The 26,770-nt window shown below is 43.0% G+C and overlaps 2 protein-coding genes across 4 annotated transcripts in view; both read right to left on the reverse strand.

Annotated features, from left to right (window-relative positions):
- Positions 1–4,841: 4,841 nt before the first annotated feature.
- Positions 4,842–26,770, reverse strand: part of LOC141129293 (beta-1,3-galactosyltransferase 5-like) — a 119,763-nt gene continuing 97,834 nt past the window's right edge. For all 3 annotated transcript variants that reach the window (XM_073617236.1, XM_073617234.1, XM_073617237.1), the window contains one exon: positions 4,842–6,785. In XM_073617236.1, coding sequence (XP_073473337.1) covers positions 5,886–6,785 — 900 coding nt within the window. In that variant the 3' untranslated portion in view covers positions 4,842–5,885. The remainder of the gene's footprint in view (positions 6,786–26,770) is intronic.
- Positions 12,945–16,299, reverse strand: LOC141130108 (beta-1,3-galactosyltransferase 5-like). Its single transcript, XM_073618065.1, has one exon. It carries the CDS (start codon positions 15,711–15,713, stop codon positions 14,814–14,816), a length of 900 nt encoding a protein of 299 aa, XP_073474166.1. The 5' UTR covers positions 15,714–16,299; the 3' UTR covers positions 12,945–14,813.

The raw sequence follows: 26,770 nt of genomic DNA on the forward strand, positions 1-26,770 counted from the left end.
AAGACTCCGGTGGGTGTATAAAGATGTCCGCTTGCTGACTTCTAACTCTAGGCTTACTGCAGACGAGTGTGGGTGTAGGCAGAAATTGACAGGCATTAAGGTGTTAAAGTAGTAATGTCAGGGTGGTGATCCTGGATCCTGAGCCTTCTTTTCCTCCGTCAGAACGGTCTGGTCAGGAAGGTGTCTGCCGCTGGATGGATGGGCCGGCTCCGGAAGACAACCTTAACTTATACTCTAAGTGGGGTAAAAAACAATGCCTATATAACATATATTATACAATAGTGGAGATTTTGATTCCTTCATTAATACCACCAGGCGAAAGGGCATCGAGATTGTAGATCCATAACGTTTCTCTGGCACAGAGTTTTTTGAAACGTTCGGCTGCCGGGAGAGAACTGGATATTTGTTTGATCACCCAAACTTGCAGACCCTTTGTGGAGTGTTGATTGAAATGTCTAGGGACACTGTGTGGATCTGTCCCACCTTCAATCAATCTCCTATGTTCGCCGAATCTTGTTCTCAGGGTTCGCATGGTGCGGCCCACATACAGCTGAGCCCATATACAACAATATCCGACGAGCAGTTATAAAATTCTTTCAATTGATACATTTTCCCTTTTGTGCTAATAGATCGCTGGCCATGTTTAACGTATTTGCAAGTTTTACAGAGGGACTTACGGCACTGGTACATACCAACCAGTGGTATAAGAACAGGTTTTTCAAGGGGAGTATGGCTAGGTCTAATTTTGCTGGGGGATATTTTACTTTTCAAATTTGGCGCTCTGCGGTATGTCACCCTAGGGTGTTCCAGAATGATGGACTTAAGAAACGGGTCCTGTAGTAGGATATTCCAATGGTTGGACAGTTTTTTTTCCATCTTTTTAAATTGGTTTTGAAAAGTGGTAGTAAACCGGACAGAATGGTTTTCTGGTTCACGAACCACTTTAGGGGGTTTCCCTTTAAGATAGCGTTGGAAGGCTTGGTTAATCAGAGTCTCAGGGTATTCTTTGTCACTAAACGTATTGGGGTCAGTGACGAATGTAAAAGACAAGCCATATTGGTTGTCATTACATTGGTCCACAAATCAGGTGATGGGATCAACGGAACCATCCCAAATTATGATTATATCGTCTATGTAATGGCCAAAAAATACAATGTTGCACAAAAAAGGATTATTTTTGAGAATATGTTGGTTTTCCCAAAAACCCATGGCCAAATTTGCGTAAGAGGGTGCAAAGTTAGCCCCCATAGCTGTGCCCTGTAGTTATAGATAGAAATCTCTATCAAAGTTAAAATAGTTGTGTCAGACAAAATGATGTGGCGTTCAAGATGAAGGTGGCCTGATGGGCGGTTAATTAGTTGATCCTGGGCCAGGAAGTGTTCCAGGGCCGATAGGCCAAAGGTGTGAGGAGTGGATGTGTATAATGAGTTCACATCAAGTGAGAGCCAAACGTATGTGGGCTCCCACTTGTAGGGAGATAGGAGTCCTAACAGATGGGTCCCGTCTGTAATATATGACTGTAATTGATGCATGGGCTGTAGAAATTGGTCAATATACAGGCTTAGGCCTATGGTTGCGCTATCCATCGTGGCCACGTTCAGTCTGCCAGGAAGGGGTTTCTAAACTTTTGTGAACCTTTGGGAGGTGATAAAAGTAGGGGATCTGATAAAAGTCTTTGAGAAGAAAGCATTTTTCCATTTTATTAAGAATGTTGTTTTGGAATGCCAAATGACAATGACACTAAAATATCAACTTCTTTAGCAAAGTCAAAAGTGGGATCTTTTGTGATTTTCTTATAGGTGGTGCTGTCAGAGAGTAATCTCTTAGCCTCGCCAACATGATCACTTTTATTTTGTATTATGATCCCTCCTCCCTTGCCGGCCAATTTGATGACAATGTCATCGACCTCGGTCAGAGATTTAAGAGGTCCGATCTCAAGGGGGGAGAGATTGTTAATTTGGTGGTGCTGGAGGACTGGCACAATTTTTGAAAGTCTGCGAACACTACCCTATAAAAGCTCTCTATATAAGGGCCCTTGGCACGTGATGGGTTGAAGATGGATCTAGGCCTGAAGGGTGTATGGATAACAGGAGGGAAAGTCGCAGGATGTTGCGTGAGGAGTTGAATTAACTCTTCGTCAAACAGCGAATTATCTGATCATGATTTCGCCCAGTCTCCAGCCTTATAAATACCGTTCTCAATCCCCCCCCACTATAAAATTATAATAATATTATCCCTAGTTCCTGGCCCCACTTGTTTTTAGTTTTTATCATTGCATTGCCCATTCTCAAACTCATGTGTTTAAATATATCTAGAATTGCTCTCCGCCCATACACATTAGTCTTAGAAAACACATCCCCCGGCGCATGCTCAAGAAACGCGTCCACTTCTGGTGACGTCATCCCCTGCAGCCTGCTGTTCCCTGCGCCTCACGCCTCATCCTGAGGTTGTCTTCCGGCGCCAGTCCATCCATCCAGCGGCGGACACCTCCCTGACCAGAACGTTCTGACGGAGGAAAAGAAGGCTCAGGATCCAGGATCGCCACCCTGACATTACTACTTTAACACCTTAATGCCTGTCAATTTCTGCTGAAATGTGAGTTGACTACTATATATTCATTAAAGCTTGTTTTAAACGTCTGCACCCAGAGGCACCTCTCTCCTTGTTTTTCTAGTTTATGAATATGCATACTTCTCCCAGCCAATCAGTAGGAGTTTTATGGCCTCTGAAAATGCTTGGAGTATAAATATTTGGGGAGGTCAAGTGATCAGGGTCCTCCCACCGAGACCTTGTTCAGGTGTGGATGTGTGAGGAACAGCTGCGTTGAGTGGGCCTGAAGCCTAAGGCCTGGCAATGTGCTCGAGGCTCTGCCAGAGAAAGCCTGTTTGCTGCCTAGTGGCATGGGAGAGGCTCTGCCAGAGAAAAAGAGCCTTTTGTTGCCTGGAGACATGAGAAAAGTGATGCAGGTCTAAGATGAAGTACCAGGGGTTACTCTTCCATTAACCGGGGACTGTGGACAGCTTGGGAAAGTGTCAAGATGGACTCATCCAAGGAAACCCCGCATGTTGCTGTGAGTTTTTGGTTGCTATGGGAGACAGCTGTTGCTACGTAGATACAGAACGCAGGGTGCAGGCCTAAGGCCCTTGCTCTGTTTTGCTGTCTACCCGGCTATTTTTGTGTCTTTGGAGTCTGCGGGTCTGTCTGCCTACCGTCCCAGGGTGTCCTGTGCCCTAACCCTCTCTCCCTACATTATGTTGTTTTGAGCAATAAACTCACTTTTGTTCAGCCTAAAAGTTACTGGGGCACATTTTTCTGCAACCGTCCACCATGCCTAAGAACATGCACCCTAAGGTTAAATGTCAGTGTTCCCTGATGCTGGGGGTGGTCAGGGGGGCGCTACATTTATGTGTTTGGTTTTTTTTTCATCTTTTTACTGTGTTTTGAGGCCAGAGAAAAAAAACAGACCTTGCTTAGTAGTAGTTGTCACTTAAATGGAATGTATATGTTTTGTATATATTTTCTGTATTTATTTTGATCAGGGCTAAAAAATTTACACCAGTCCGCCATAATTTTATGACCACTGACAGGTAAAGTGAATAGCATTGATATTTTTCTTACAATAGCATCTGAAAATCAGTGTTAGATATTAAACAACAAATGAATAGGTTGTCCCTAAAGTTAAAGCAGAAAAAATGGGCATCACAGCTTGTTGTGTATAGGGCTGCGTAGCCTCAGACTAATCAGGTTGCCCATGCTGACCCGTGTCCACAGCCAAAAGCATCTACAATGGGCATGTGAGCATCAGAACTGGACCACAGAGCAATGGAAGAAGGAGGTCTGGTCTGATGAATCACAATTTCTTTTACTTCATGTGGATGACCAGGTATGTGTGTGTGTGTCACTTACCTGGGGAAGAGATGATGCCAGGATGCAGTATGGGAAGAAGACATGCCGGCAGAGGTAGTGTGATGATGTGGGAAATGTACTGCTGGGAAACCTGCTGCCCACGTGGATATTACTTAACACATACCACCTACCTAAACATTGTTGATGACCAAGTACACCTCTTCATGGAAATGGTACTCCCTTATGGCAGTGGCCTCTTTCAACAACAGAATGATGTCCTGCCACACTGCAAAATGGTTCAAGAATGGCCTGAGGAACACAATGAGTTTGAGGTGTTGACTTGGCCCTTAAATTTCTCTAGATCACAGTCCAATGGAACATCTGTTAGATTCGCTGGAAACAAGTCAGGTCCATGGAGGCATCGTTTTGCAACGTAGAGGACTTAAAGGATCTGCTACTAATGGCTGGGTGCCATAGACCACAGCATGCCTTCAGAGGTCTAGTGGCGTCCATGACTTGATGAGTCGGGGCTGTTTTGGTGGCTGAAGGGGCTGTTTTGGCAGCAAAAGGGGGACCTACTCAATATTAGGTGGGTTGTCATAAAGCTATGGGTGATTGGTGCACATTCTTAGTGGCTGAAGTATGCATTGCATATGAATATGTAGTCTTCTATCGATCCAGCAGGGGGGCAGTTTAAGATCCAAAGATCCTTTGTCTCCTTACCACTTTCTGTAATGAAAAAAACAGTAGCCCAATCTGAAGATTACAAACAAAAGTAAATGAGTCAGAGGAATGAGGCATTTCTTATTGGTCTCCATGCAAGGTGACCATCGGATATAGGCACCCTCTGATGTGTTGTCTTCTTTAGATAACTCATGATGTTCTGAAAAGCCTCAGTCATGTATTAAATTTTATTTATTACATATATACCTTATACATATAAAAAAATATATAAAAACAATAGTCCAAATATTTTAAAACAAAAATAACTAAACCAAGATTTAATATAAATTTTATTTAAAAGAAGAGGCATACTGTTTATTCTTTTTTGAATAGAGAAGAGTTAGAACCTCTGTCGGTTTTTTATTGCTGCTTGTAGCCCCATTGGGAAGATTTCTTCCCTTGTCATAACAGTATCATGGGAGAAGAGGTTCTAATTCTTCCCCACTCCACGCAAACACAATGCTGATGCTGTTGTGTTCATGTGGACCTTTTCTCTCTTTCACTAAAAATCACATCAGGATACAGTTCTGCATGCTGTTTTGAAATCATCTTATATTCATTACACAATTACTCTTTTCTCACTTCTTGTTTGAGTGAGGCACTGGTGATGTAACCAGGGCCTCACAGATGCATCCTGGGAAGGCTACATCACTAGTGCCTCAACCCTCAGGTGATGTGCACTGTCACATGTTCCAGAAGGCAGACGCAGAGTTCCAGGCAGAATTCCAGAAAAGGTGATGGAGTCATCTGCCTTTAAATGGCACGGCAAATGGCCACCGTCAGAAGAATGGGGATGAAAGTAAAAATAAAGTATGCAAAGAATAAAAGAATAGAAATTATCACTAAATATCTGTTTGTAGAGTGCCATTACTAAACGGTTCTAAAGCTGCCTTTGTTGTGATGGTAAGAGGGATTTCCCTTCACTTCCTCTCCTGCTGACAATATTGTCACAAGAACAGGAAGTGAAGGGAAATCTTCTGAATGAGGTCACAATCAGTATTAATGTCTCAAATTATTCCCATATATATTTCAAATGTTCCTCACTTTAGGGTTGATTTACTAAAACTGAAGAGTGCAAAATCTGGTGCAGCTCTGCACAGAAACCAATCAGCATCCAGGTTTCTTTTGACAAAGCTTAATTGAACAAGCTGAAGTTAGAAACTTATAGGCTACAATGTACAGCTGCACCAGATTTTGCACTCTCCAGTTTTAGTAAATCAACCCCTTTATCCAAAACTAAAACTAAAATTTTGGTGAGCGTAGCACAGTGCTACTGTAAAGTTCAACATATTTATATATGAAAAGAAAAGTGCATCTTAACATTCTTCGTCTTGTGACTTCTCCAAGGCATCCCAATAAAGCTTCATCTCCTCTGGCTGGACCCTATGGGACGTCACAAGGTTCCGATAGGTACACACAGAGAATGGGGGCTTTGATGGAAAAAACACAGGTTTTTCGTGAAGTTCCTGCAACGTGATATTTAGTTTCTCCAGACACAACCCTATATACACATCCTCCAATTTGAAGAACGGTATGGAGGAAGATATGTTATAGATCCTTTGAGCAACATCTACAGAGAGCACGTAGCCCGTACCCGAACAAAATGGGGGGTATTTATCACGGTTGAACTCGCTTTCACTTATGTACCACTTGCTGTTTTTATCACGTATAGGGGCATCGGTTGGCTTTAGAAAACCTGTGAAAAGATTTGAAGTCTGGTTTTTACGCATGAGTAGTTCGACAAGGTAAAATGTATTAATAAACATGTCAATGTCCGTCTTCATGACGTAGTGTGTCTGAGGGCAATAGTGAGTTATCCATTCCATGCCCATTAATGTTTTATAAGTCAAGTTGTAATATGTGTCCATGAAGTCTTTTTGGATGATGTCTTTATAGGTGTTAAGTTCTTCTGATAAAAATGAGTCTTTCTCAGTACTAGGAGTTGGATTGGTGCCAAGAAGAAAAAAGGTCACCACTCGTTTTCCATGGATGAGTTGCTCCTGCCCCCATGTTTTTCTGATGGCCATTCGCACTGTCATCTGGTCATGTGTCGTGGTCACCAGCAGAACCAAGAAAGGAGGGTTTTGTTTGCAGGTGGCTTCAAGAAAATTCGTGGAGCTGTTCCTTTTGAAAACATCAATGTAAATGATGTATGAGAACATGCTCAAACACGGAAGTATTACAAATGCCGCAATGATCATCTTTTTGTGAGCCATCTGACAGAAAGAGAAGGAGAAGTGTCAATAAGTTTCTTTACAATAAGGTTGAATATTTCTCTAGCTTTAGATAGAGTGGGAAAAGTTTTAGGGTACTGTGTAAACCCTTGAAACTCACTGTTTGGTTTTAGCTTGAATTTCTATAATGAAATAAATTGTACTGTAATAATTTGGTGTGATTATCCTGTCTCCTCTAACCACCTCAATACAGGGCACCAGGGCAGCCATCACAAATTTTTGGGCCCCTTACACAGCTTTAGGCCTATATTTCAGCCCCCCCCCCCCACACCTATATATATGTCAACCCCCCCACACACACCTGTATATATAGTAGCCCCCCACACACACACACCTGTATATATGGCAGCCCCCCCACACACCTGTATATATGTCAGCGACCCCCCCACACACACCTGTATATATGTCAGCACCCCCCCATGCACACACACACCTTTATATATGTCAGCGCCCCCCACACACACACACACCTTTATATATGTAAGCGCCCCCCACACCTGTATATATGTCAACGCCCCCCCCCCCCCCCCACACACACACACACACACCTGTATATTAGACATGTGCATTCGTTTTCGTCCAAATGCATTTTCGTCCGAATTTTGGGTACTTTCGTTATTGTTTTAACAAACGATAACGACCGTGCAGAATCGAAAAACTGAAAGATCCGACATAAACAAATGCTTTATTTTCGTTTTCATCGTGACAACAGTTCGATATAGATAGGTGAATCGACATGACGCTGACAATAGCGATCTGTGTCCATCGAACCTGTGGTCGAATGTGCCTAACCTTAGCTCTATTAGTTCAAGATTATTCTACATAGAGAGAAAAGATTCGACATAGAGAGAAAAGATTTGACATTATAGAGACAATAGCAAAAACGGTCGTATGTGCCTAACCTAAATCTATTAGTCCAAGATTATTCGACATAGAGAGAAAAGATTCGACATGAAAAGATTCGACGAAGCAGTCGCCACAAGCGGACATTTATGGTCAAATGCTCCGCCCATAGGCTATAGAAGAATTCTAATGTTGGTTGACTAGTAATAATAATTAATAAATATAATTACTAGTGTCATACAACATTAGAATTTTTCTATAGCCTTCAGGTGGAACATTCGACAGGAAATTTACAATTGCGGCGTTGCACAGTTTAGCTGCTCTGTCGAATCTTCTTAGAACATTCGACAGACACCATAAGCCTTCAATGACAGATTCGACCTTAATTATTTCTGCTTTTCGGGCGAATGCATTTTTTAACGATACAAAATAAATTAAAACTAATTTCGGGAGTAACTAAATAAATTTACATTTCGGACGAAAACGAAATTCCGAAATGAAATATTTCAGTGTGCACATGTCTACTGTATATATGAGAGCCCCACTTACACAAATCTGTACACAAACAAGCCTCTGGCCCCTCCCTGTACACAAACAGCCCCCCTCCCTTACCTTTACAGCCCCTACTTGTAGCTAACAGGCAGATCACTGTCACACGAGGGGTGCACATGCACATAGTAGCCAGAGGTGGCAGTAAAGAACTTGATGCCTGAGTCAATGACACGAGAATAGCAGAAACTGTGAGATTGTTTCTGTACTGCACAGCATGGATCCCCTTCACCCGTCCTGCCTTCTTCTGGCCCGAGCGGGCCCCTCGGGCCCCGGGGCCCCTTACAGTTGTAATGGCTGTACCCCCCTGATGGCGGCCCTGCAGGGCACTTACACCCCCTTCCTGCCCCAAGCCATTGTTCAGCTTTCAGCACTGTCACACTTTGAATGACAATTGCGCGGTCATGCTACTGTCATGTACCAGATAAGACCAGAGCTGTGTGGACTGCAACAGAGGAAACCCAGACGTGTATAAGTGAAAATATAAATGATTTATTAAAGATAAATGAATAAATATAACACAACCACCTCCAATATCACTCAGTAGACCACAACCAATACAAACAGAACCCCACAAATAATAATAATAACAGAACAAATATATACAAGTAAGGGAAATACCGAGATCATAAACAGAGCCAGGCCAGGGTCCTCAACGGGAGGTCAGCAGCTGGGGAAGGGAAACAAACAGGACAAGAGAGGATGGATGGATCACAGGAGGGACGGGTCAGATACAAGGCTCAGGGTCCAGAGCAAGGAAACAGACAGGGAACAGGAACAACAGGAATCAGGTCTCAGGAACAGGAATCAGGTCTCAGGAACAGGAATCAAGTCTCAGGAACAGGAATCAGGTCTCAGGAACAGGAATCAGGTCTCAGGAACAGGAATCAGGTTTCAGGAATCAGGTAAACAGGATGCAGGCTGCAGGTCAGGGCTCAAGGAAAATACCAGGGCAAGATGAGTGTGTACTTGCCGGGTATTTATACTGCAGCTGCTAATTAAGGTCAGGTGACACCGTCTGCAGAGGGGAATACCTGCTCCATACTGCCAGGATTCCTCCGCTGGTGGACGCCAGTACTGCTGCCCAAAGGTGACAGAATACCAGGAGGAAAAAGCTCTTCTGACAGCTCCAAACTGCCAGGAGACACCTGCTGGTGGACCTCAGTACTGCACGCCAAATGATCGATATTACCAGCGGAGGGGACCTTTCCTGACAGCTACACTGTAACCACGTGAAATTGTTATATTTTCTTCACACAAATAGAGCTTTCTTTTGGTAGTATTTAATCACTCCTGAGTTTTTTAATTTTTCCCCAAAAAAAAAAAAAAAAAAAGAATAAGACCAGAAATTTTGAAAAAAAAAAAAAGTTTTTCTTAGTTTTTGTCAGTAAATTTTGTAAATAAGTAATTTTTCTCCTTCACTGATGGGCACTGATAGGCTGCACTGATGGGCACTTATGAGGCGGCACTTATGGGCACTGATGAGGCGGCACTTATGGGCACTCATTAGGTGGCACTGATGAGGAGGCACGAATATGCCGTACTTATGGGCACTGATAGGTGGCACTGATATGTGGCACTGATGAGCACTGATAAGCGGTACTGATGGGTGGAACTGGTGGGCACTAGGCACAGATAGGCAGCACTGTTGGGCACAGATAGGCGGCACTGTTGGGCACAGATAGGCATCACTGGTTGACACAGTTAGGTGGAACACATAGGCGGCACTGATGGGCATTGATGGGCATTGATGGGTAGCATTGATGGGCAGCAGTGATGAGCATTGATGGGCAGTAGTGATGGGCATTGATGGGAGCACTGATAGCCAGCACTGACTGGCATCACTAATGGCCACTGATTGCTGGAAGTGATGGGCAATCATTGCTGGCACTGGTGGGCACTTAATTGTAATCAGGGCACTGATGATCAGTGCCCTAATTACATACCTAGCTGTCCCCTGAGAGGAGATGCGTTGATCGGCTCTCCTCTCCTCACACTTCATCAGTGTGAGGCAAGGAGCACCGATTACTGGCATCTCCGTGTCCGGCTGTGATTGGACACAGATTGGGGTCACTCTGTGTCCTAGCAAGATTGGGTCGTTCTAGTAGGCGGTCACATGAAGGGCAGCAAGTGGTTCATGGATAAGTTAATCTTTGGGAACATGTTACATGTTCCACCTGTTTTTAGGGTGAAACATGTAATACGTTATCAGTTCTGCAGCCGCTGCTCGATCCAACCCCTCCCTGTGACAGCAGTATGGGGAGAAGTTCCCTGTACTAGCTGTCAGTTTTTGAAATAAGCGCAGCTGTGTGGAGCTCCGCCCACATGGCCGTGCCATTAAAGTTCAGGACTGGTTTTACACTATTGGAGCATTTATATATTTTTATATGCCACGCACACCCGCTCATGGGCTTGAATACAATGAGATGGTTTGAAGAGTAGTGGTCCTGCTTGGTGCGCTTTGGAGATTGTATCATTACCACAGGCGATCTGAAAAGCAGCGGCTTTGCTTGGTGCTCCCTGGAGATTGTATCATTACTACAGGCTTCTCTTGATCCTCTGTAACGGGGGATTATGGGTTTCTGGTAAGAAGTAACTCTCTATTTAACGGTGGTGGACCCAACACAGTCTTCTTTATACCAGCTTCTGAAGATTTCTTACTTGTGGATGGACTTTTATTTCATTTTAATTTTGCACGGGTGGATGTCACATATATTTTAATTTTGCTTATATGATTGGACTTTGTTTATCATTATTATCTTTCACTTATATATGTCACACATATGCCTTGTTCCATTTATGGTGTTTCATTTATGGTTTACTTATGTTTTTGAAATTATCGGTTCTAGAACGTAACATACAGGCACTGGCATATTTGCTTTTGATCCACGCCGAATTCTGGATCATTCCATGATCAGTGTGTCTCTATTATCTGTTTGCAGCTCATATTCACTTTAAACTTATAGGTTTAGCGCGATTCTATATTTTTCTTTATTCATACCCAGGGCTCTGTGCATGAATGAACTACATGTCCCGACATCCTGATGTCGGCTTGTAGTTCCCAATGAACTACCATGACGCTGTAGAGTGCCGAGGTAATTCATTGATTCTTCCTGTCAGTGTATCTGCTTGCCCGTTTCTGTTTCTATTGCTTGTATAGGCTTAGGGACACACAGATAAACTGACAGGTCTTCAGGAGACCTGCATGGTACCAGCAATCTGTTGATCGCTGGTGAAATGCTTTACAGGCTCCAAAAAAAAAAAAATAATAAATGCACATTTTTTTACCGGCAATAAGATGTGCATTTATTATTTTGTTTTAAAAAGTGAACTTATCCTTTAACCCTTTTGCTGCCACTGGCATGTAAGCAGGTGCAACTTGGCCTCCATTCAGTAGGTGGTGCTGTGTCTCTATTCTAATAGAGTGGAATCTTTAGAGGAGAATATTTCCTTAAGAGATCCTGTAGTTGTCCTAGAGATTGCAGCTGTCTGATTAGACCCAGAAGGTGAGCAAGCCAGGATCTGGTGACAGATGTAGCAGGTAGGGATCAAGCTGAAGCATAGTCAGTAAACAAACCAAAGGTCAGTAACAAGTGGTTGCAGGTTGGGATCAGGCGGAAGTGTAGTGGAGGAACAAATCAAATGGTAGCAAAGATAAGCACAGCTGGTATGCAAGGAGCAGGATATCAGCTGGACAGAGCACAGTCAGTGCAAACAGGAAGTGGAGAGACATGGCTTAAATCAGGAAGTTCATGGGAGGAGCCAGGAGGTGAGCAAGCCAGGATCCGGTGACAGATGTTAGCAGGTAGGGATTAAGTGGAAGAGAAGTCAGTAAACAAGCCAAAGGTCGGTAACAAGTGGTTGCAGGTTGGGATCAGGCAGAAGTGTAGTCAAGGAACAAATCAAATGGTAGCAAAGATAAGGACACTATATAAGAAGTACTCCTGTGTTATAAAACCAACACAAATAAAGTCAAATAAAATAAATAGAACTGCTGTAAACACCGAAAAGCAAAATCCAAGGCTCTAAGTGCATGAAATAAAAAATTATGCTGCTCTGTCCCCATTACCATGAAAAATAATGCAGTAAATATCATAATCAATATAATCGTGAACAAAAACAAAAGGTAATTGCTTCTAAATGTCCATAAATTATCAATTGGTAATACAGTAACTACTACAGTTAATAGTGATGAATAAATAGTCCCAGTGAATTTCTTAAAAGGTGCAATGAGGGTGAAGGTGCTCTAATTATTGCACATGTCAAAAGGTGAAAAAAGATGATTAGTGTCTCTTATAATCTGTGACACCTCCGTCCTCACAACCTCTCACCTTACTGCTGTAAGGTTACAGCATTAAATAGATATGGGGGATCCTTGTGCCTCATCTTAGCTTTAGGAATCTCTCGCTGTCCTAGGGGCTAGATGTATAGCGATACCTCCTTAGGTGCAATTCTGGGATGTCCACCTGGTATCCTCCGTGAGGTAATATACAAGCAAAGGGGCTTCAATAGTGTATTATAGTTTTAAATTATGTTTTATTAGAAAAAACGTATGGGTACTTACATTTCAAACAGTAAAAAGCAATGCATATAGTACACGATTGGTGAGCTCGTACCTCCTATGTCACTTCTAGTTGTTCTGCTACCCAATCTCGATGCGTATCGTTACGTGTCACGTGACTTCCCCTGATGAAGTCACGTGACACGTGGCGATACACATCGGGATAGGGTAGCAGAAAAATTGGAAGTTATGTAGGAGGTACAAGCTCGCCACTCATGTAGTATATGCTTTGTTTTTACAAGGCATATACTTTGCCTTTCCTGGCCTGCCAGGCTGCTTGCTCGGATAAGGGTCTGGTATAGATTTTGGGGGAGACCCCACACCATTTTTTTTTACATTTTGGCATGGAGTTACTTTTAAAATCAATACCAGACTTGAAGGGCCTGGTATGGATTTTAGGGGGGACCTCACGCAGTTTTTTTTTTTTTTTTTTAATTTGGTGTGGAGTTCCCCTTAATATCCATACCAGACCCAAAGGGCCTAGTATGGACTGGGGGGATGAACCCACAACGATATTTTCATTGATTTTTATCTATGTTGCTGGGACAGCCACAAGCAATTTTAAATAACTTTTTTCCTTTAGAAATGTAATTTTGCTGCGGGAACTGTAAAACACATCAGACAGATGCGCCTCTTTACAGGTAAACTAAGGGGACCCCCCAGGCACGATATTTAAAGGAATATTTAATTTTTATTGTTTCACTTTATTATTAGGCATTATTAAAATAACTGCTCCTGAAAAACGTCCGTTTTAAAAACTTTTTTTGCATTGATACATGTCCCCTGGGGCAGTACCCAGGTCCCCATACACTTTTTATGGCAATAACTTGCATATAATACTTTAAAATGAACACTTTTGATGTTTCACGTTGGTGTCCCATAGACTTTAATGGTGTTCGCATGTTCGCACAAATTCTCTGTGTGTTTGCTTGTTCTGGTGCGAACCGAACCGGTGGGGGGGGTTTGTTCGCTCATCCCTAGTTGCTTCCAAGTAGACCATTCTCTCTTTCACTTAAAATCACATCAGGAAGCAGTTCTGCATGCTGATATGAAATCATCTTACATTCATTACATAATTACTCTTTTCTCACTTCTTGCTTAAGTGAGGCACTGCTGATGTAACCAGACGCTCACAGATGCACCCAGGGAAGGGTACAACACTAGTGCCTCAACCCTCAGATAATGTGCACTGTCACAGGTCCCACGAGGCAGACTCAGAGTTCCATACAGAAATCCAGGAAGGTTGATGGATTCATCTGCCTTTAGTGCAAATGGCCACCGAGAGAAGAATGGGGAGAAAAGGAAAAATAAAATATGCAAACAATAAAAAGCTGGCAATTATTACTAAATATCCATTTGTAGAGTAAAGGTACCTTTGTTGTGATGTTTAATATAAGGGTGAAGTTCATCTTTAAGAGCGATTTCCCTTTACTTCCTCTCCTGCTGACAATATTATCATAAGAACAGAAAGTGAAGGGAAATCTTTTAAATGAGGTCACAGTCAGCATTAATGTCCCCAAATAATCCTATAAATGTTTCAAATGTTTCCCACTCAGAGTAATGCCCTGTACACACGGTCGGACTTTGTTCGGACATTCCGACAACAAAATCCTAGGATTTTTTCCGACGGATGTTGGCTCAAACTTGTCTTGCATACACACGGTCACACAAAGTTGTTGGAAAATCCGATCGTTCTAAACGCGGTGACATAAAACACGTACGTCGGGACTATAAACGGGGCAGTGGCCAATAGCTTTCATCTCTTTATTTATTCTGAGCATGTGTGGCACTTTGTCCGTCGGATTTGTGTACACACGATCGGAATTTCCGACAGCGGATTTTGTTGTCGGAAAATTTTATATCCTGCTCTCAAGCTTTGTGTGTCGGGAAATCCGATGGAAAATGTGTGATGGAGCCTACACACGGTCAGAATTTCCAACAACAAGGTCCTATCACACATTTTCCATCGGAAAATCCGACCGTGTGTACGGGGCATTACACAGTGCAAATAGAATCTCTGGAAAGTTCACCATATTTATATATGGAAAAAGTGCATCTTAACATTCTTCATCTTGTGCTCTCTGCATGGCATCCCAATAAAGTGTAATTTCCTGTGGCTGGACCTGATGTGACGTCACAAGGTTCCGATAGGTACACACAGAGAATTCAGGCTTTGATGCAAAAAACACTGGCTTTTCGTGAAGTTCCTGCAATGTGATATTTAGTTTCTTCAGACACATCCCTACGTATACATCCTCCAGTTTAAAGAATGGTATGGAGGGAGATATGTTGTAGATTTTTTGAGCAACATCTACAGAGAATACATAGCCCGTACCTGAACAAAATGGGGGATATCTATTACCATTGTACTCATTTTCACTAATGTACCACTTGCTGTTTTTATCACGTATAGGGCCGTTGTTTGGCATTAGAACCCCTGTGAAAAGATTTGAAGTCTGGTTTTTACGCATGAGTAATTCAACAAGGTAAAATGTATTGACAAACATGTCCGTGTCTGTCTTCATGACGTAGTGAGTCTGAGGGCAATAGTGAGTAATCCATTCCATGCCCATTAATGTTTTATAAGTCAAGTTGTAATATGTGTCTATGAAGTCTTTTTGGATGATGTCTTTGTAGGTGTTAAGTTCTTCCAAAAAAAGTAAATCTTTCTCAGCACTAGGAGAGGGATTGGTGCCAAGAAGAAAGAAGGTCATCACTCGTTTTCCATGAATGAGTTGCTCCTGCCCCCATGTTTTTCTGATGGCCATACGCACTGTCTTTTGGTCGTGTGTCGTGGTCACCAGCAGAACCAAGAATGGAGAGTTTTGTTTGCAGTAGGCTTCAGGCAACTTTATGGAGGGATTCCTTTTAAAACCTTCATTGTAAATAAAGTATGAGAACATGCTCAAACACGGAAGTGCTATGAATACCATAGCGATCATCTTTTTGTGATCCATCTGACAGAGAAGGAGAAATGTCAATAAGTTTTGTATCAATAATTTTACAATAAGGTTGAATCTATCTTTAGCTTTAGATAGAGTGGGAAAAGGTTAAGGGTACTATGAAACTCACTGTTTGGTTTTATCTTGATTTTTGTATGATTAAATTGTACTGTAATCATTTGGTGTGATGTTCCTGTCTCCTTTAACCCTTTTGCTGCCACCTGCATGTAAGCAGATACAACTTGGCCTCCATTCAGTAGATGGTGCTGTGCCAATGGAGTGGGATCTTTAGAGTAGAATTGTTCCTTAAGACATCCTGTAGTTGTCACAGAGGTTTCAGCTGTTTGATTGGACCCAGGAGGTGAGCAAGCCAGGATTTAGTGACAGATATAGTAGGTAGGGATCAAGCAAAAGCCTAGTCAGTATACAAGCCAAAGGTCGGTGTGACGGGAGGGCCCGTGGAACTCAGAATACATCTTATGTCTAAGTCACCTATCCTGGCACAGGGTGAGTGAGAAAATATATCTTGGACTACTTAAAATGGGACAGTAATATTTGTCCACAATATCTCCCAGGATGTATGTAGAGACTATTATTGGTTTGGTTGATTCTGAACTCAACCTGTTAATTGAGTGAGCTGATCACATTAGCCTCCAGGACTGGCTAGGAGACGAACTGTTGATGACTAGGCTGAGGAGGGGGGGGAGATTGTTGTTTGTATTGTTAATTGTAATTAGCTCCAGCTATTGTGTTTATACTACTGTGTGAAGCTCGGTGCCCACAAGTCTGTCATCTGGTCTGGGTAAATTTTTTAGTAAATTAGCTCATGTTAATTAGGTTAGCTTTGAGTCAGCCTTCTGTATAAATGTGTGTGAGATCTCAAAAAAAGAGTTAGTCCTGATGTACTCCAAGACTGGTGTTGTCTAGTTCTTGGGGGTTCCTATAGCCAGATCCATTGGACTCGTGTTCCAGAACTTAGGAAGCGGTATACTGACGGAAGCACACAAGCGGAGTGTGGGACGTTCCGTGACATTGGTGGCAAGCAGCGGAAAAGCTTCCTGCAGTCTGGGAAATCTAAACCTCCACCTGGATCCAAGATCAGGATAGCAGACTTCAGTCACCCCAGTGGAGATATGGACCTGGCTTTAGAGTTCCCGGGGCTGCTGCGGATCATCCTTTCAACATACACCAGGACTGTGTCTGAGAATGAATACCTGGAGCTTAGGCAGCAAATTCGGGTGGAGCTCTGGACTGGAGCCCTCCAGCTCGCTGGTATAAAACAGGGCAAGTGCTTTCCAACCCAAGAGCAACGGGCCAGTGACCAACGGGCATTGCGGATGGCATTCCTGGGAGAGCAGCCCCAGGAGCAATGGGTGACTAAGTTGGACAGGCTGGTCCAGCAGGAGATAGAGCTGGACAATCATTATCGGGCTCTGCAATAGCACGCAGAGGAGGGGTATTTAGGGGAGACAACAGAATGCTCTCTGGAGGGATATGACTTTGGAGGCCCTGGATTGCTGTGGGAGAGCCTTACAGATCATTTTATGTGTGGCGATGAAGGGGAGCCTGACCTTGAGGACCTGCGAGAATATAGAGAGGCTATGCTCGGTCTTGCAGGGGTCTCAGAGCTCAAACCTGATCTGGACCATTTGCTAAGGAAGGAACAGCATCTGGAAAGGGCATACAGGAAACTGCTAGAACACATTCAGCACCATGCCAGAGAATCGGCAGTGGAAAATCTGAATATTGCCGTCCCCAAACCTGAAGTGCTGACAACAGGGCAGAGCTCTGCTAACCTCTGTCCAGCACTGATAACATCTTCTGGGTTCCATGGACAGGAGATGGGGAACCTCTATCCCCAGACACCAGTTATAGAGATAGGGTATTTAATAGACTTTTCTGCTGAGGAAGAACAACCTGATGAGCCTCCAGCAGAAGAGCTGGTATTAGGGCCAAACTTCACTGTGCTCTGCCCAGCACCAACAGCAGTATCTGTGGAGTTACAACAAACTTGTCCAGCTGAAGATCTGGCAACCGGACAGAGGGTCCAAGACTTCTGCCCCACACCTGTGGCAGTTTCGGAGGCCCAGGGTGAGAAGGTGGCAATCACTTCCCAGCAGCAGATACAGGGGGAGAAGGGAGAGGAGGTGTGTGTTGTCCCTCCCCAACAGTTGGCCAGGGTGGAGGAAGCGGCCTTCCCTCACCAGCAAAGATCAGTGCACCTGGGAGACAGTACCATAGACATGTCGTCCAAGCAACCAGATGAGGGAATGGAAAAGGAAGCAGCCGGCTTACCTCCCCAATGGCAGCTACACAGTTTGGGAGTGGAGGAAGCCAGCCTCCTGCCCCAACAGTTAGCCGGAGCGGAGGATGCGGAGTCCCCAGCAGAAGTGCTGGGAACAGGGCAGAGTGTTACCAACCTCTGCCCAGCACCGGCAACAACTACAGAGCTCCAGGAAGGCGGGGCGGTCGGCCTCCCTCCCCAACAGTTAGCCGGAACAGATGGTGTGGGGTTTCCAGCAGAAGGGCTGGCAACAGGGCCGAGGACTGCTGGACTCTGCCCTCAACTAACAGAGGATGGATTTCCTGTGAAGGTGGATGGGACTTCAGTCTCCACCTGTATTCCCCAGGGATGCTGGGCAGTGGGCCCAGATCCCCAACAGCATGACGGAGTGAGCCCAGTCACCCTGTCTTCTCTCCAGCGGCAGAAAGGACTCCAGGGAGAAGGGCCAGTCCAGGCCTCTCCCCAGCGGCAGATATGTTCTCTGAGAGAGGCAGAGGTTGGCTGGGTGAGTAATGCTTTGTTTGGAACAATTTATTTGGGGTACTGTGTGGGTACAGGCATTAGAGGACTGGAGCTACTTACTAACTTCGGAGTCAACCCGTCTGGGGTCTCCTCCTGTGTTAGTCTTCTGCCGAAAGGGGAGAGATGTGACGGGAGGGCCCGTGGAACTCAGAATATATCTTATGTCTAAGTCACCCTGTGCTATCCTGGCACAGGGTGAGTGAGAAAATATATCTTGGACTACTTAAAATGGGACAGTAATATTTGTCCACAATATCTCCCAGGATGTATGTAGAGACTATTATTGGTTTTATTGATTTTGAACTCAACCTGTTAATTATGTGAGCTGATCACATTAGCCTCCAGGACTGGCTAGGAGACGAACTGTTGATGACTAGGCTGAGGAGGGGGGGAGATTGTTGTTTGTATTGTTAATTGTAATTAGCTCCAGCTATTGTGTTTATACCACTGTGTGAAGCTCGGTGCCCACAAGTCTGTCATCTGGTCTGGGTAAATTTTTTAGTAAATTAGCTCATGTTAATTAGGTTAGCTTTGAGTCAGCCTGCTGTATAAATGTGTGTGAGATCTCAAATAAAGAGTTAGTCCTGATGTACTCCAAGACTGGTGTTGTCTAGTTCTTGGGGGTTCCTATAGCCAGATCCATTGGACTCGTGTTCCAGAACTTAGGAAGCGGTATACTGCCGGAAGCACTCAAGCGGAGTGTGGGACGTTCCGTGACAGTCGGTAACAAGTGGTTGCATGTTGGGATCAGGCAAAAGTTTAGTTGAGGAACAAATAAAATGGTAGAGAAGATAAGGACAACTGCATGTTGTCAAGCAAAAGCCTAGTCAGTAAACAAGCCAAAGGTCAATAACAAGTGGTTGCAGGTTGGGATCAGGCGAAAGTGTAGTCAAGGAAAAAATAGGACAACTGCAGTTTGTCCTGAGAAAATGGTAGCGAAGATAAGGACAACTGCAGGTATGCAAGGAGCAAGATATCATCTGGAGAGAGCACTGTAATCTGGCAAACAGGAAGTGCAGAGACATGACTTAACTCAGGTAGTTCATTGGAGGAGCCAGGAGGGGAGCAAGCCAGGATCCAGTGCACAGATGTAGCAGGCTGGGGTCAAGCAGAAGCGTAGTCAGTAAACAAGCCAAAGGTCAATAACAAGTGGTTGCAGGTTGGGATCAGGCGAAAGTGTAGTCAAGGAAAAAATAGGACAACTGCAGGTTGTCCTGCGAAAATGGTAGCGAAGATAAGGACAACTGCAGGTATGCAAGGAGCAAGATATCATCTGGAGAGAGCACTGTAATCTGGCAAACAGTGCAGAGACATGACTTAACTCAGGTAGTTCATTGGAGGAGCCTGGAGGGGGGCAAGCCAGGATCCAGTGCCCAGATGTAGCAGGCTGGGGTCAAGCAGAAGCATAGTCAGTAAACAAGCCAAAGGTCAGTAACAAGTGGCTGCAAATTGGGACCAGATAGAAGTGTAGCCAAGGAACAAATCAAATGGTAGTGAAGATAAAGACAACTGCTGGTATGCAAGGAGCAAGATATCGATTGGAGAGAGCTCAGTAATCTGGCAAACAGGTAGTGCAGAGACATAGCTGAAATCAGGAATTTAATGGGAGGAAACAGGAGGTGAGCAAACCCGGATCTGGTGACCGATGGAGCAGGTTGGGATCAACCAAAAGCATAGTCAGTAAACAAATCAAGGGTCGGTATCAAGTAACTACAAATTGGCATCAGGAAAAAATGTTAAAAAAAGGGACAACTACAGATATGCAAGAAGCAAGATATCGGCTGGAGAGGGTACTGTAATCTGACAAACAAGAAGTGCAGACACATGGGAAGTTCATGGGAGGAGCAAAGAGCATATATAAAACAACAGTCCAAATATTTGAAACAAATATAAAATAAAAGCAGAATTATTATAGATTTTATTTAAAAGGATCATCGGAGGAACAAAGAGTTCAACGTTTACAAAACAAGATACAAGGCAAGATTGTCTAAGGGATCAGATAGAGATTTGTCCAGCATCTCAGGTGGCACAGCAAGAGGAGCATACCACTGAGGTCTTAGGTATAGTGTGCGGGACAGCCCACTTGGGAGATATAAGGAGATGCCGGGGACCACATCGGCGCCATTCCTTTTCTCGCAACGCCGTTGAAGGCTTCACAGTGAGGTTGCTGCTTTATGGGGGGGGCTAGTCTTTGGCTGCAATTTACTTGTAATGCCACTTGTTTCGGCTGATTGGCCAAATACATTTGAGGCCTTTGTCCAGTAAGTATTTTTTGGCCCTAAATTTTGGATTTGCTTTGCTTCGCCTTAGGTACCCCCTCCCCTATGGGGATCGGGGGATCTCTGGTGAGGCAGGCATTTACTATAAATCTAGACTGGAGTGTATTTTCACTGATATATTCCTTTTGTGGTTTTTTTTTTTGTGTTTTTTTTGTTTTTTTTTTGCAGCCTAGACATTTTTTCCTGGCTTGGGTGCCTCTATGGGATTTTATCCAGTGGTCCTCTTATGTGGTGAAAGGCTTTGTGCTGCAGACTTTTATGATAATCATTGATTTTTGAGGGAATGCTGTAGGTTGGACATTTTTATATTTGTTTCAATGTCTACATGATATATATATATTTTTTTATAATGCTTAAAGTGAAACAATAAAAGTGTAATATCCCTTTAAATTTCGCACCTGGGGGGCGTCCACAGCACGCCTGCAAAGGGGCACACGCCCCCCGCGTCCAGAACAGCCCGACAGCAAAACGACACCTCAAAGGAAAAAAAGCCACCCAAAACCACTCGCGGCCATCAATGAATCACCAGCCCGACAACACACACAAAAGCTCACCGACAAAAACGGCATGAGAATTCCCCACAGGGGAACCCAGAACCAAAACCAAAAAAAAAAAAAAATGACGCGGGGGGTCTCCCCAAACTCCACACCAGGCCCCCCAGGCCCAGCACGGACACCAAGGGGAACCCCAGCCAAAACTAAAAAAAAAAAAATGGCGCGGGGTCCCCCCCAAAATCCACACTAGACCCTCCAGGTCCGGCACGGACCCCAAGGTCTACATGATATTTAATTTAGATTCTAAATAGCATTTGTACTCTATACTTTCAGAAGTGGTATTAGTCCCTGAAGAAGAATAGAATTTATTCACATTTCGAAACGCGTTGGATACCCCCACTACCCAACATCATCTGCAACTTGTATGGATGGTAGTGGGGTGATACCACTTTTAGATAATCATTGCACAATATTATGATACATGTACATGTGTTTTCTTTGTTCTGTTTCCCAATTGGGGATTTCTTTTTATTATGTTGATGTTTTTGTATCAATAAAATTTGTTGAATACATGTATTTTTTCATCTGTAAATTGCCTTAAAAATCACATTTTAGAGGTATTCACAATTTTTATACTGAGGTCTTAGGTTTGGATCCGGACCCTGGCTGTACTCCCCTCCTTCCAAGATGGCCCCTGGATGTCTTAGAGCCAGGTTTGTGAGAAAACGTGGAACTATTTTGTCAATCTGGTAGCATGAACAATCTCCTCAGGTTCCCAAGACTTTTCCTCTGGTCCATATCCTTCCCATTGAACCAGATATTATAATTTGTTCCTAAAGATTATGGAATCAAGAATTCTTTCAACCAAAAAAATTATTTTTCACCCTGTATGTAAGTAGTGAGATATGAAAAACTGGGTGAATCTTCATACTTTTTGGAAGTTTTAAAAGAGAAGTAGGAGATTAGAAAAAAACTAAACAATCATACTTACCTAGATGGCTGCAGCACTGATTCCAGCTGCAGCTGTCCCCCACCCCTAATGCCCTGTACACACGATTGGACATTCCGACAACAAAATCCATGGATTTTGGAAAATTCGGAAATTCCGAACATCAAGAACGCGGTGACGTACAACACGCACGACGAGCCGAAAAAAATTAAGTTCAATAGCCAGTGCGGCTCTTCTGCTTGATTCCGAGCATGCGTGGAACTTTGTGCGTCAGAATTGTGTACACACGATCGGAATTTACGAATGCGGATTTTGTTGTGGGAAAATTTGAGAGTGACAAATTTTGTATGATGGAAATTCCGATGGAAAATGTCAGATGGAGCCTACACACGGTCGGAATTTCTGACAACAAGCTCCCATCGAACATTTTCTGTCAGAAAATCCGACCGTGTGTACAGGGCATAATAGCGAGAGCTGAGAGATCAAACATCGCTGATCGCTCAGCTCTCAGGCTTCAGCCTGGACACAGCAGTGATTGTCAATCACCAGCTCTCTGCTCTGCCCCTCCATTGCTCACTGAAAATGCTGGGCTGTGCAGAGGAGGCGGTTGGATCAGGATCTCGGGAGCTAGCTGAGAGGTTGAGCCAACTGCCAGTCCAGGCTTCTTGTCGGATCCTGACCATATGGTCGGGATCTTTTCAGAGCCTGGACCAGGTCTATGACCGCTGTTGGCTGAAAACAGGTCACAGAAATGCAGGACTAATTGCACTCCTGTGATCCAGTGGAGAAGTATAACCAAAAAAGCTTTGTTCTCTAAAGTGTGAGTCTGTATCCGGCCGGCCCTGATTGGCGCTGGGCCAGTCACAAGACTAAAAAAAAAAAACAAAAATGTTTCAGAAAAGCAATTCAAATTAGATTCTAAATATCAAATAACTTTTACAGCTCCCAATAATTATTTATTGAACATGTGCATTAACATGGTGTAAGCAGAGTCAAAGATGACTGACACTAGTTTTCATTTTGTTCAGATGCATCCAAGACTCTTTCTTTTTTTTTTTACTTTGCAAAAATTAGGAATTACATTTGATATATTTAATACTGATTTATATTAAAACTAAGCATTTTGGGGAGTTTCTTAGTGAATGTAATTAATCAGCATACTTTACCCCCCCCCCACGAGGAGGAGGAGCCAAGAACGCTGGTGGTGGACCCCAGAAGAGGAAGATCGGGGCTGTTCTGTGCAAAACCATTGCACAGAGCAGGTAACTATGACATGTTTGTTTTAGAAAAATACCTCTACAATTATTTTAAGAAAAAAAAGGGCTTTGGTAAGTGAAGTTTTTTTTCAAATTGTTATAAGTGAACTTCAGTCTAACCAGTCATCCTGACGATAACTGCCAAAACCTCAAAGACCATTTGACTGAGAATGAAAAACTGAGTAAAGATTAATAGTTGCACCTAAAGCTGGGCAAAAGCTTTTTCAAAATTGCTAAGTAAACTGTACTCATCTGTCAGGCACAACATCATCAGTAATTCCATATAGTTAAAAAATGTGTTTGCGTGTGGGTATTCCCTTAACTAATATTACATGAGCCATTTTAGTGAGACGGTCAAAGACTACCAAGATAGTGTTAATCTCTTTCAAGGGAGGAGGATCGACCATGCACTCAACAGGAATTGACTAGCATGGTCTTGATGGAACTTAGTGTTAAAGTAACCCCAAATGAGAAGATCCAGGTGTCTTATTGCTTGCATGGGTTAGAGACCTTTCTCGTAACCAGGCCACCAAAAGGAACGTGATAAAAGTTTTTCTGTCTTTAGAAACCCCAAAATGCCCAGCAAGTTAAAAGCAGTATTAAACTCAAAACAAACATTTATTATATTGTAGCTTACCAATTCTGTGATGTGATGGCTGTATTAGTTTCCTTTTGTAGGCTTTCTTTCTTTTATTTTCATTTAGTAATCAAGCCAGCAAATCTGTTGTTTTTCACAGCACAAACTCTCCAGCATAATGTATCAGTTTACTTGGATGAGACAAACGACTTTAAGCACAAATCACTTAACACTGGCAGGGGTGATTAAAATGATTAGCTTTTATCTATTCACGCAAAACCTTTATCCCAAAAGGAAATACATTGTGTGCTGTAACTGATTATAAACCGTGAGCTGGAGTTTGGCTTGAATTTATTAGTGGTTCTAAATCTGCTAATTTATTTAACATTCCCTTCCCCTCAAACTGACAATGCTGCTGTCTGCTGTGCTTCCTGTTCTTATTCCTCCAGAGTTGAGTCTCTCTAATACATGAGGTGTGGTACTGGCCAGATCACCAAGTGAAAATAGGGGGCGGGGGGAAAGCCAATGAAAAGAAAACTGATGCAGCCACCACATGTAATGATTGGTAAGCTGCGATATATTGCATTTTGGTTTTGGGTTTGATAAGGCTTTAAGAGTCATGTACCAACTGAGGGATTCTACCCAACCGATTCAGGTACGTGGAGGCGATGTGCTTGAGTCTAAAAGCCATTCTTGTACTCGAGGTAAATGTTTTTGGGAGGATAAAGGTAATTCTCATACCCCTCTTTGAGGAAACTCAACAATGTCTTGGAGCTCGTGGTTCCTAGAAAGTTCTTTCGAGGCAGGGTTGTTCATTCAGAGTTGTTTTCCTGGAAAAGCCCAGACAACATCCTCGATAGCGCATTGGCCTTACTATCCCTTGACCCAGGTTGGTATGAAATAACACAATTGAACCTTAAAAAGAATAGGGTCTAACATGCTTGTCTAGAAGATAATCTCGTAGCAGAACAAATGAATTCTACATTTGTATGATCAGTGAGAATGGTTACCAGATGCTTGGCTGCTTTCAGCAGATGTTTCCACTCGGAAATTGCTTCCTTAATTGCCAGCAACTCCTTATATCCAATGTCATATTTTTTTTTCCAGCTGAAGGAATTAACCAAAAAGAAATAAGCACAAGGATTAAGCTGCATCTTTTCTCTTTCTATTTGCTGAGGAAGAATATCTCCCAAGGCAGAATGCAAAGCATCAACTTCCACGACAAAAGCTGTGTATTTGGTGCTATTACCTTGGAGAAATACCTTATGAATCCTCTGTAAAACTTGGCAAATCCAACAAATTGCTGTATTTCCTTAATGTTCTTGGGGGCATGGCAAATCACCACTGCTTTTATCTTCTCGGGATCCTTGCCCACTCCTAGAGAAATAAAGTATCCTGTAAACTGGATCTGGGTTTGTTCAAACACACATATCTCCAGTTTGATGCAAACACTTTTTCTTTCTTAATCATAAAAGACAGTGGAAACATGCTTGCAAGGCTCCACCAGGTTATGAGAAAAGATGAGGATATCATCCAGTTGAAAAGTGGTCCAACAGATCTCACAAAACATCAATGAAGTGTTGAAAAGTTGTGGGAGCATTGCAAAGGCCAAAAGGCAAAACCAAAGACTCAAAATGCCCATATTTGATTCTAAAGGCAGTTTTCTATTCATATCCAGGACAAATACAAACAAGGTTATATGCCCTGTAAATCTGACTTTGGCAGAACAAAGTGTTTCCAGTATTTCAGAGATTAAGGGAAGTGGATAATGAAGTGGATAATGTTTTTTTAATAGTGATTTTATTCAAATCTCTGTAATTGATGCACAGAAGCAAGGTAGGGTCCTATTTTTCAAAAAAGAATAGTCCATTATAGCCCATGCTTCCCTGTTAATTGAGGGATTATGGGTAGAAAATCAAGGAATTTCTACAATGATAGGACATTTGAGTGACGTAATCAGATGAAAGCTGATAGTCTCATGATGGTTGGCCTCAAACTGGCGTTAAAAGGGAACCATTTCATGGGTAACAGGCCCTGAAGATAAAGGTGAACAATCAACCATCTCAATATAAATAGGGATCAGTGTATTTCTCATAATGTCCCCCCGGGCCCTAGAGTCCTGCATAGCAAAGCAAGGAATTTCATGGCCCTCAGTGATATGTTTAATAGGGATGACAAAATAAGATAGTAGAAAATGTACTTTATTTTCTTCATGAATTAGTGAGGAGACCGGGAAATTGAGTTTTTTTGTTCAGGCACTATAAAGTCACAACAATTGTTCCTTTAACGTTGTTGGGACAATGAACTGCATAATGCCCATAGTCCCCACAATATAGACATAAGTTCTCTGAACATCTTCTCTTCTTCTTTTAACAGCATTAATCTGCATAGGTTTGTGAGTGTTGGAATCCAGAGAAACTTTTGGATCCTTCTGAACTATTTGACTAGCAAAGAAACACATGCCACCATTATTTCCAAACATTCACAGTCTCTCCTTCCTCTTTTCTGTCAGTCTCTGATCAGTTCTGATACATACTGTAAATAGATGAAAGCCTCATCTTTTACCTGTTCAGAGAGCTCTTGGCAGAACCAACTCTTTTGTTCTGCATAGTTCCAAGTGATATCTGAGATCCAACATCGGAAATCAGCAACAGAGCCTCTACCTTGCCACAAACTATGCAACTTTGCTTCGGCAGTAGGGCAGCAGGTGG

This window comes from Aquarana catesbeiana, linkage group LG02, assembly GCF_042186555.1.
Source record: "Aquarana catesbeiana isolate 2022-GZ linkage group LG02, ASM4218655v1, whole genome shotgun sequence".
NCBI classification, from domain to species: domain Eukaryota; kingdom Metazoa; phylum Chordata; class Amphibia; order Anura; family Ranidae; genus Aquarana; species Aquarana catesbeiana.